General features: G+C 40.2%; 1 protein-coding gene across 1 annotated transcript in view; it reads right to left on the reverse strand.

The window, feature by feature from the left end:
* The window catches only part of LOC149299714 (sodium-coupled monocarboxylate transporter 1-like), a 55,687-nt gene that overhangs the window by 8,460 nt on the left and 34,781 nt on the right, over positions 1 to 12,446 (reverse strand). Inside the window, exons 11-13 of the mRNA XM_089486015.1 lie at positions 9,366 to 9,452; positions 2,037 to 2,239; positions 996 to 1,099 (exon numbers count right to left, since the gene is read on the reverse strand). Of these exons, the coding sequence (XP_089342141.1) occupies positions 996 to 1,099; positions 2,037 to 2,239; positions 9,366 to 9,452 (394 nt within the window). The remainder of the gene's footprint in view (positions 1 to 995; positions 1,100 to 2,036; positions 2,240 to 9,365; positions 9,453 to 12,446) is intronic.

Consider the following 12,446-nt stretch of genomic DNA (forward strand, 5'->3'; position numbering starts at 1 on the left):
ATTTTAATAATGTCCTCCTTCTTCACAACTTTTAATGTCTTTTTTGCTCTTTAACTCACCTCACTGTCTCTCCGAAATTACATGCTGGGTGGCATTCCATTACCTGAAGCTCAGCATTTGCATGACTGAGCATGAGATTAATCTAATTTTCCTTGTCCAAGCTCTCCCTCGCCTTATGTCATATCCACCCTTAACCTTTGAAGGGTTGTAACTTTGTAAGAGTAGGATGTCTTCTCCTGGTTTTAACACATGTTAATTTCAGTTTGTATATTGTTAGCTTACACTCTCCTGTAATAGCTGTTTGGAATCAGCTGGCCCTCTATAAATAAAATGTAATGTAAAATAATAAAGCAGAGGTGTTAGTAGAGTGATGGGTAAACAGAAACATGTACAGACAGGCCACAACCTAAGAATGTGTTTCTATAGTCAAGACAAGCGAGACAAGTAAGTAGAAAACTGTTAGTTAAATCTTGTATTATGATGGAGTGACTGCAGGCACAATTTTTAAAATGTAGGCAACAGTATTTGACTGCTCATTCACTCTTGATTTTCAGTCTCCCTCCGCAGTCAATAGTGATGCCGAGGCAGCAGGTTTGTAGTTTTGAGATGACAGTTAACCATTAACTTTATAATAGACAATCAAGCAAATGTTAGTACAGGACAAATGAGAAATAAGATATGTAAAAAAAGCCCATCCAACTATTTCACCAAGGTCCCCATTTAAAAGTAGCATAGCCCCCCTCTGGATCCCATGTCCCTATCTTCAAAATAATACACCATTATTCAGTGTAGTACATATGTTCAAAATAGCACATCATTATTCAATGTGGGGATGCGGGGGAAAGTACATCAGTCAGGGACATGGACTGCGAGGACCCCATAGTGAATAAGTCCCATACAACTGCCATGGCTGCATAGCTCTGATGGCAGCTCTGCTTGCTATTTATGTGCAAAACTAAATTTAAGAAAATAAGATAATTTTCACAAGTCAGTACCTGTAATAAGACTGATGATAACTCCAACACCCAGTGTAATAAGGGTTCCCAAAATGCTAAAGTATAAGTAGGATAATGAATACCAGTAATCAGCAAGTGCGGGTCTGTGAAGATAAAACTTAATATATTTAACATGGTTTTTAAGAAAGATAAGTAATACATAAATGGTAATGTTTGGACATACATAGTGAAACATGGCCTGGGGTATCCCCACTCCAAGAGTTAAGGGTTCGTATGAACGACCATATTGGTCGCCGGCAGGGAGCTCCTCTGCCATTAACCAATGAAGTGCAGGTGCTTTTCATTGGTTGATGTCAGACGAGCCCACTGCTGGCGACCAATAGAGTCGCTCGTATGGACCTTTAACTCCTGATGGTGAAACTCTGCCTGGAGAGACCATTGGTCTCCCTACTCCAGGAGTTAAAGGTCCGTAAGAGCGACCAATAGAGCGACCAATAGAAACTCCGCCTGGGGGTCTCCCCGCTCCAGGAGTTAAAGGTCCGTAAGAGTGACTCTATCGGTCGCTGTCAGGGAGCTCTTCTGGTGGATTATTCATTCATTATTCATTATATGGAAAAAAATTTCCCCACAAAGACGAACACAAAGAGTTGGCCGGTGCCCAAGTCTGATGAATAACCTTGATCTTTTCAGTATTTGAAATCAACATCTTACACAGTTTAGCCTAGGGGGTGAAGCTATTAAAGCAGTTGGTAAGCAGGGCATTCATATTGATTGTGACCTTAACTAAGCCAAACCAAGAAGAATGATGATCTATCAAGGCATTAAAGGGACAACTGTATGCAGTATTGTTTGGTAAATACCGGTATATTTTGGCCAAAATAGACAATGGCTATAAACTTTCCTTTAGTTAGCTATGTTAGTCGAACCCTGAATGAAGGCTACTATCTTGCTTCTGAAAGGGACTGCTATAAAATTATCAGTGTTCCAAAAAAATAAATTTTTTTATCTGCCCTCAAAAAAACTTTGTTTTTTTCTAATGGCAAAATAAGCTGTTTTTTTCTAAGATGTTTTCACACACACCTTTCACTGACATCAGACTGCAAGAGAGAGGTTATCATTGTCATTTCTGTAGTTGAGATCCAGTTGGCCTCTGTGGTAAAATTGCACTTCGAGGTGGACAGTGGTAAAGGCCTGCTTCTCTCTGGTAGTGGTGGATAGACCTGAGCACCTATGCCTGCCCATAGTGACATAGAAAAACCAACGATAAGCCCCACAATTGCTCCCTGTAAAATTAAATGATCAAATTAGTTGTCTGTGTATGTGCCTATGCAACATATGCTTTGTTATTTTTTACTATATTATGCTGCTAAATGCTGTTCTTGATTTGTACTCAGCCGCACCCCAAAGACATTCCTCATTCCAATATTCCTCATGTATGGGTATCAGACTTGTGCACACGAACTAAAAATGATTCGGACAAATTTTAAGATTGTTTTTTGGCCCATTTTCAAACAACACATTTTATTTTCTGACCCTTTTGGTTAGGATGAAATTTGGAGAGGTTTTTAAATTTCTAAACAAAATTTTTTTTCGCTGACCTTCATTCACTCTCTCACACTGCCATCTTGGTCCCCAAGGCTCAAACATCCTGCTAGTGCCATCTTTGCCCTTCCACAATTATACATCTATGATACACACAAACACATTAACTCATGCTCTCCCTCATTCAGACAATTCATCCACACATTAACTCATGCTCTCCCTCATTCAGACAATTCATCCACATATTAACTCATGCTCTCCCTCATTCAGACAACTCATCCACATATTAACTCATGCTCTCCCTCATTAAGACAAGTCATCCACATATTAACTCATGCTCTCCCTCATTCAGACAATTCATCCGCATATTAACTCATGCTCTCCCTCATTCAGACAATTCATCCACATATTAATTCATGCTCTCCCTCATTCAGACAATGCATCTCACTCATTCACACTTTACTTCAATTCAATATTCTTACTACCCTCTTTCTCATTATGTACCCCCACTCCCTCCCTTATCACTTTCTACCCCCACTCCCTCCCTTATCACTTTCTACCCCCACTCCCTCCCTTATCACTTTCTACCCCTTCTCCCTCCCTTATAACTTTCTAACCCCTCTCACTCCTCTTTCCCTACTCACTATCTACCCTCTCCCCCTTTGTAGTTAACTCACCTTTAAATCCTGTGGCCGGAGAACGAGGCTTCCATCTTCCTGCTCTGCCGCGGCGCGCGCTGCTTCACTGCTGGGCGCCGGATATTACATCATATACCGGCGCTCAGCATGAAACACCGGCACCGCGACGGAGGTAGAGGCCTCGTCGAGGAGAGTAAGGGGGGCCGAGTGGTTGTTAGGCACCCCTCTCTCCTCCACGTCAAAAAAAAAAAGCGTTTGAGGCTGCCCGGGACTTAAAGTCCCATTGCGGGACTCTCCTGGGCAATCCGTTGGGTGGTTCCAAATTCGGCAGGGGGGCAATGGGAGGGCAAGGAATAAACTAAGAGGGCAATTACCCCTCCTTGTATTGTAAATGTGGTTTATGTAAGTGTCAAATTTGCCTATTCTGTGCATAAAGGAACATTGAAAGAGACTGTAGCTTTGTTCCACCATAACGCCCATGCACAATTACACTAACAGATAATAGCCTAATTATTTGATTATTATTAAAGTGATGTACAGGAAATGCATATTTAAACAAAATAGGCAAAATAATATATTTGTAACTTGATATTAGTTTTTTTTGGGGGGGGGGATTAAGTTTTGAAAATTCCCTGGAGTAATATTTTTAAGTATGTACAGGATGCCTGACAGTTGCCTCAGCATGGCCAGCTGGGGAAAACTGTGAGGTAAACTATAAAAAAATGGTTGTCATTCAGGTTAGGAAAGAGAAAAAAAAAATTCTACTTAAGAGTTTGGAGTAAGCAAAGTTGTATGGTAGTAATAACACTCATTGTGTTAGTGAATACAATGTGCATAATATAACTGCTATTGTAAAAGTTGTTTCTACTCCAATCTGCTTTACCAGTGTGTGTGTGATACGAATGAAGTGTGAATGAATGTTGGATAGGATATTGTTATAATGCGTGTAAAATGGATTTAGAAAATATATAATAGAATACACCCATATATCTTCATTGGAATAGTTCCCTAACTGTATTTCTATCAGGAATATTTTTTTAGTATTAAATGTATGTGAGATTAGAATTGTGTTCATTAGGAAATATTAGTTTAGGATACAATGACATCCATATCTCAAGTATATTTATATATGTGAAATGTCAGATTGTATTAGAATATTGATAAACTAACCATTATGATTTGAGTTATATCCTAACAGGGTTCTCAAGCCACCAGAACTCAGATCAGAAAGAAACTTGAACGCCCGGTGACTGGGTACTTTGTAACAAGAATGTTCACATAAAGTCATGACTTGATCTAGTAGCTAGGGGATTCATTTAGGTTATGAATTTATTTTTATTGCAATTCAAATTTAGTACAAAACTGCAGTTAAGGTAATAGGGAAATCTTTGTGGCTTCTAAATCCACAGATCACATCTATCTAGATTCTATCCCATGGAATTAAAATTTCTAACCACTTTCTTTTTCATACTTAAATGAAAATAGTTACAAAAATCTTGTGCTTGTATTCTCTAAGTATATTTGTAATTTTATTTTTAATATTTTGTAATAAGTATGTCAATGCAATGTGTATTTAGATGTAATGTAAGGAAGTTTTTCTTTACGGAGTTAGGTGGTAGATGTATGGAGCCGCCTACCAGCGAAAATGGTAAATGCTGGTACAGTGAGGAAATGTAAAAAATACAGGACATGGGGCATGTGGCTCTTGAGTCTAGGACGGGACCGTGGGCTGATTGGGATATGAGCCTTATATTGGGAAAATGGACAGTGGATGGGCCGAAATGTTCTTATTTGCTATCAAAATCTATGTTGCATATAAGAGGACAATTTATAAATGTGGTTATGCCACTAATTAAAGCTTTGGAGTCTCGACATCTAAAGGTCAAAGCTGTACAGCCAACAATATATGAAGAAAAATGTGCACCATATGCAATTTAGAGACCCTTTCCAAAGGAACCACACTGGAAAGGAGCCTATCAAGTATTATGTACAACACAGACTGCAGTTGAAATTTCTGAGGTTGTTTCTTTGATCCATATCTCCCATTGCAAGCTTGCTCCTCCCCCAAAAGATTTAAAAGACTGATATTCTCCTAGTAATTTTATTTTATTTCAGATACTTGTTTTGTTTTATTTTATGTTGCTTATTTAGATTTAGATTGTAGAATTAACAAGTATTTTAACACAGAGAAAACAGGAAGTCTACTTTTACAAATGTTTGTTTTTCTATCCTTTGTTATTCTATTTCAGTGTTATGAACGGAACTATTATATTGCTCTTACCAATAGTTATGTTGAGAATGTACAAAATGCTCCGTGTTATGTTTGTATTCATATGCCTCATAGTTTAGACAGGGTTGTTCCTTTTTATACCCTACCCATTGAGTATTGTATTGACTAAATTGTAGGATTTAGAAATAAGACTCGTGTTCTACTCCCAGGTCTCCCTAAAACTCCTTATCCTCCCTTTTTGATAGGTCTTGGATGTCATAAAACTAAATTGAGTATGTTCAGTCTTATAATTCTTCAAAAAGAAATTAGGAAGAATAACAGTAGTTCAGACCGTTGAGGGTTTGTGTTTAGAACATACAAATATTGAGGGAGGTATTTTTGTAGGACTAGTAAGTGTCACAAGTAAGTGCAGGAATCAGGTGTCATTGTACATCTTGTTAATATTGCATGGGAAGAAGATGTTGGGTTATGGGTTATAGGTAAAGCACATATTTATGCGACATTAAATGGGTTTTATTAGGTGTGTGAAAATTATGCATTTCCTAGATTACCTGAGAATTGTCAAGGATCATGTTATGTGGCCTACATATTTCCTGCAATAAGACATACTAAAGAAAGAGCAATAGTTGTTTTTGGGGTTTATAGAACTAAAAGGCACCATAAAGACGAACCCACGTTTTCAGAAATTATGGGTAGCTGGGATAATTTCATAAATATAATAATTCCTTCCACTGGAGTCAAAGATAATTGGGGAAGAATCAGACCTTTAACCATCATGTTAGAAACTGTGGCCAATTAAACAGAAAACGCTAATAAAAGTATTACAGCAGAAATGCAAGCACTATGATTGGGCGCCATACAGAATTGTATGGCTCTTGATTTTATTTTAGCTATTATGCTCACTAGTGGGCTCTGAATATTGCACTTGTTCTAGAGTTCTCTCAAAATGTTACCCTAGCAGTTAGTGAGATTAGGCAAGAAGTACGCAAAATTCCCTTATAATTTCCTCTGGGGAGTGGGGAATAAGTAGTTGGTTTGGTGCGTTAGGATCCAAAATTTTCCATGGTTTGGTTATAGGGGCTGTTTTCCTCACAACCATATTTGCCTCCATAGCAGTGTTGAAGCTTTTACTCCTTAAATGTTGGAATTCTGCTACCTCGTCTATTGCCCATTGCCCATTACCCTTTTCTAATTGATAAGACCCTTCATGAATGTCCTCCTAGTGCTAATGGAGATTCTAATATCAAAACCAAGAATACTCAAGAAATTACACATTTATTATCTGTATATGATGCTGACCAAGATTTGGCTGCCCACAAATGTATTAAACACAATGGGTGAATGCCTAAGAGTCATGCTTCATGGAATCTTTAAAGCATGAAAGGGGGGACTGTGGAATCTTAGGATGTGAAGAGGTTAACTATTTTCTGCAGTTTGGTGATAAGAGTTAGTGATGTCCGGATCATGAACGAATCGTTCATTTGATCCGAATCTTTTTAGTGATCGGGATGAATCGGTTCAGTAGACTGTAAGATTCGGATCCCTGTAAGATCCGAGTCTTTGAACGACTCTCTGCCTTCATTGACATCACTCGAGTAGGTAGGCAGGAGGGTTCACTGACTGTAATGAAAGGGGCGGGGCCAATCGTTAGTGTGCCTAATGATCCAAACTTCCCATCACTAATAAGAGTCTGATGCACTGGGAGGTAGTACTGTTCTGTAGAGGGCATAGGTCAAATTACACTAACTGAATTAGCTGGTGAGAAACTGGACCATAAGTGTAGACTCGGGGTCAACTTCAGGGCACAGGATGTCTGCTTTAAATAACTGAAACCCCACCCATATCATACATATTAATGTTATGTAGGTTAGGCGTTTGCCTTTTATGGTAAACCCAGAGATATTACAATTGTGCCAGCCTTTAGTAGAAGTTTTGTTATCAATGTATATATAGTGTGTGAAAATGTAAAGCTGGCAGACTTGCCTGCTTTTGTGCAGATCTCCCTGCAGCTGCTTGTATTCGGAATAAACTTTTATACATTCAAAGAAGTCTGGTGGTCAGCACAACGTTTGATTTCTACAACAGGTGCAATAGCCAGATCACCACTGTGACAGCTGTTTCGTCCTTCATGGGACTCGTCAGCATGAGGTTGTGATACTGGCTTAGTAGTTGAGGTTTGGGGTAGCTAAGAAATGCCATGCGCCTACCCAGAATCCCTTGTGGTTGTGGCAGCACCGAGATTTCAGAGGGAAAAACAGGCCTTCTGGCTTGTCTGGTGTCTGTAGATGAGTGTTTAATAATTCTACTACCCCTTAAACTTAAATGGAAGGGTTTTGATCACCTTTACCCACCATAACTTATGTAATGGTATTTCTTAGGGTTAATGTTAAGGATAGTATTGGACTGGTTAATTGATCTTAATTAAATGAACTAATTCAATTAATTAAATCAATTAAATCAAAACTTGAGGAAGTCTTAGACACTGTGAGAAATGGCAGGCTGAGGCTCACCAAATCTTACACAGAAGATGCTCTCTCACACTCTGTAAAATGCTCAGATGTAGCACAACAGTGTCACATAAAGCAGTCACAGTGAAATGAACGTATCAGCTGCCTGCTCTGCTCTTAAATAGGCTCTCTTCATTACTAGTCTTCTTTTTTTCCTGTGAAAGATGCAGCATAGCCATTGGACAAGCCCTCAGCATGATGTGACAGTAGTGAGCTTATTAGACAAAAGAAGATCCGCTCGCTCAATGTCCCTCCTCTTAGTACGGGCAAAATGGCGAGATTCTCCTCCTCTTAGTTTAGTTAAATTGGTGGCCGAGGTGACGGAATGAATGAACAAAGGTTTTCGTATTGCGCACATTCGTTTTTCGTTTCTTTTGTCCAATGTTGAATTCGTTAATTCGTTATTTGGAAAAATGAATGTGTAAGTCTAATTTACATATGTGTATATTGTTAGAGTGGCTGTGTATGTAAGGTTTTAGATTGTGTGTGCATGTATGTTTAAGTGTATGTACATGTCAGGCCCCATTCAGGCTGCGGAGCTGCTTATCTTTAGTTTCCCCTATCTCTGCTGTTTACATCTGATACTTTGTTTCAGTCCTGCTCTTAGCTTCAGCTTCTGTTTCCTTTTGTAAGATGTGCCCACCCATTTGTTATGTTTGTCTCAGTCAGCAGTCTAAAGGTAAGTTTTATCTCTGTTCTGTGTTTAGATTCAATGTTTATTTTCTGCTTATTAGTAATTCAGTAGGCAGGGTTTACCGCTAGGACCCACCAAAAATTGGAGTACTTTGGCGTAGTGATGGGCTAAGCATACTATGGCCATAAGATGTGACAATCTCCAATTGTTATCATATAGTCCTAGGCTTGTCCTGTATTTATGTGTGTCATTCTTTTATGTACCTTTGCCCTCTTTTCCCTGAATCATTTGAGGATCTCGGTTCCTCTCTCTCCTCTCCCCATGTCCCAGTTAAGATATCCTATCCTTGCTTAAAGGAGAAGCGTCTAAGGATCTCGGCTCCTCACTCCATCCCCTGTGTTCCTTGCCTTGTTCGTGGTCCTCTGTTGTGTCCTGTACATGTACGTCTTGTCTGGCTATGTTTCTTTCTCGGTCTCCCTGTTCCTTGCTCTGTCCTCGTTGCTCGCTCTGTCTCTGCTGTTACTCTGCTTAGCTTCCCTACTCCCAGCCTGCAGCATGCCTGCTCCAGGGTGCCATCAGGATACCACTTTGTTTTGTTATGGACAATATGCGCTGCTATGTCAGGCGTCGAGGCATTACAGCAACACCATTTGGGTGCAGAAAGCGAGCGTAGATTGCTTTCTGCACCTGTTTGAAGTCATGATGGTCCTGGCACGTCAATTGTCATTAACCCTTTGTTTTTGGGTGACGTGCCTTTACCACCAATTGTCATTAAGGGGTTAAAAATCTAAATATTTCTAACCAATGTACAGATTATTTATCATTTGTAAACACAAAAATGTTTTAATTGTTACTCACCAGTGGATTAGCAAATGGAAAGAACATTCCTAGAGAAAAAAGTCCAAGCAAAGGACCTCCAACCATGGCAAATATAGATAAAGCGGCCTTTGAAAATAAAATTACAGGAATTTGTACATAAACAGTATAATCATTTCATAATAATATTCTTGAATACTGTAAAAGATTCTAACACATTTAACATCTCTTTTAACCCTAGTAATATGAAATGGACCATATATAATTATTGGTATAGGCAATAGTCAAAGATATGTAATCATTGTTCATAAATAAATGATTATTAAGATATATTAATAGGTTTCAATAATAAGCTTCAGGGTTTCCTTGACCTTAAATATAGAATGAAGGATTTGCTGAACAGGCATTCTATAGATAGGATAGTAACTTGCTAATGCAGGGTATAGTTGTAACTGTAAAAGGGCATTACAGTATACGTACAGTGACCACCTAAAATAGGGTTTCGATGTGTAAAGATCTTAGTGAGCATGTTTACCCAATTAGGTGAAGACCAATAGACTGACAAGACTGACATCACTATCCAAGGCACATATAAGCTAGGCTTTTGTAAGACATGGGGAGGCATGGGAAGAGAGGTCGAGAGAAGATGTACTTGCCATCCACGAACTGCATAGGACAGATGTCATGAACTAAATTCCTCTCCAAGGTTTTGTAAGACTTGTTTCGTATTTTTGTTATCTACTTTTTATATTCTTTGTCTATTTTTGTTCGTATTAAATGTTTCACCTTTGTTTGCATCTAAGTGACTGCCTATTTTTGACGCACATACATTTATATGTGATCCAATTATTTGAAGTTTGTATTGGCCCTATACATTTTATTACAAATACAAACAAGTATGCTGATCCTGAGAGCTATGCAACTCTTCAGAGCCATTCTAATTCTAGAATTGCTTTTTTTAATTGTCACTGTAATTATCTCTGTTGCCTCTAGGTAATGTGCAAAGCAAACCATGAGAAGTAGTGTGGGTATGTGTAACGGGTTCACCGAGAGAGCTGTAGTCACTCCCAGAGATCACCCAGATGTATCCTACTGTTGTCCCTGAAATCCCTTCAGCACCAGTCATTACGCACACCTTGGAACCCTTCTATGTGTACCCAATAAGTAGACACAAATACCTTGAATTGAGTACAGCAAGAATTAATATTTTATTGTTGTAAAACATAGCCTCATATATCCACAGAATTGCATTAACATAGATAAACAGATACATGTATACAACAAAACCTTTAATTCCCCTGGCAGCAATCCTATTGATGGGATTAGTTAAGCAATGGAGTTCTTACCTGTACTATCTTTGTTTGCCAGCCAGGCTGGAACCATCTCTGAGTACCTTGAGGCCCTGTATGACAGGGCATTCTGTCACAGTATGAGAATACAAAATCAAACCATTTTTACTTTGCAATTTGATGATTTCACAAAAGAGGGACACTGTCACAAATGCTCCCCCTCCCTCCCACTAGTAGCGGGTATCCCTGCGGCATGGTCTCGATGTCCCTGCCAAGTAGTGGTGAACAGCAGGGCTGTTCTTACCTTGCTTCGCTATGTGCGAGGGCCAGATTGTGGATTTTCGCAGCGTTGCATCAAGTCCTTTCCAGGCAGGAGCAGACTCTCTTGTATCATGACTTCCAGCTATAAGCCATCTAACACACATGGATGTCAGTCATAGTTCCTGTGAAACTCCACCTACCCAAGATTTCTACAGGCTCCCCAAACTGCCTCTTCCCGAGAAATATGTAGGTGATCCAAAAGAGTGCAGAGGTTTCCATATGCCCACCATGGAATCATTCCTTTATTCTGGTGCTGCAGGAATCTTCATTGACCATTAACTCAGACTAAACAGAATCAACTATCTCTGGTGCCCAAAGAGCTTAAGGTTTCGGTGATATCCATAGATGGCAAACCAATCAAGTTTCCTATGACACTGTTTCATTGTGCCTCTCAGGCAGGGTCTTGCATCAGGAAGATATAATTCTGGATGTCATCAACAGTCCTACAGTTTGGTCCAACAGGAGGTGGAGCTGGAAAATGCGTATCGGGCTCTGCAGTGGTATGCAGAGCAGGCATATTGGGGAACTGCAAAAGAATATTGCAACTTTCCTTGCTCCATAATCCCCACATTACGTGGCAGCTGGGTAAGATTAAAACATGGGTGCCTTTTGCCAAGAGTCATGTCTACAAAGTATTAAACCCATAGCAGTTGGAGATACTTCACAAAGACCCCCAAGAAGCTGGTCTTATAGGGATTATTTTTACCTGTTTTATAAGAAACAGAGACACACCACCTCCGCAACAGCCTTAGAATTGTGCCATTAAACTGCTGCTGGGTGCTATGCCTCCGAAAAGAATGGTATTGTGACGGAACCCTCCATCACTGGGACCACTGGAGAGGCCTGACTGCCAGCCTCCTCCCTATTGACTATGGGCCCTGGGTTTGTAAAGGCTTCTGTGGCTACCCCCAGCAGTATCATCTCATCACTGGCTGAGGGGATTATCTCCTGCAGACAGCCAGGATCTGCCACCAGGGAGTGACTGGGGGACCGGTGAAAGTGTGTTGTCCCAGGCTAAGGAAGCACAAGTCAGCGGAGGTAGTCGGTCAGACTAGCCAGATTCGTGACATTGGTGGCAGCGATGGGATTGCTTCTTAGTGTGAGGGACACTTACTTTCTACCGGGATTGACCTTCAGGACAGCAGACTTCGGTCGCCTTGAAGAGGACATGGATGTGACATCAGAATTCCAGGGGCTACTGCGGGTCATCCTCTCCTGCTACACCGCTGCTCTGCCTACAGAACAATACCAGAATCTGAGGCAAGTGGTTCGACGGTCACTATGGCAGAGGGCTTTTATACGCCGGGGTCAGTGTCTTCCAAGCTCCGAACCAAAGATTAGAGACCAGCGGGAACTACGGATGTCATTCTTGGGACAGCAACCCCAGGAGAAATGGGTATCTGAATTGAACAAGCTGGTCCAACAGGAGGTGGAGCTGGAAAATGCGTATCGGGCTCTGCAGTGGTATGCAGAGCAGGCATATTGGGGAACTGCGAAAGAATGTTCTCCAGAG

Source organism: Sceloporus occidentalis, unplaced genomic scaffold, assembly GCF_023333645.1.
Source record: "Sceloporus occidentalis isolate IW3139 unplaced genomic scaffold, rSceOcc1.0.p SCAF_28, whole genome shotgun sequence".
Classification (NCBI taxonomy): Eukaryota; Metazoa; Chordata; class Lepidosauria; order Squamata; family Phrynosomatidae; genus Sceloporus; species Sceloporus occidentalis.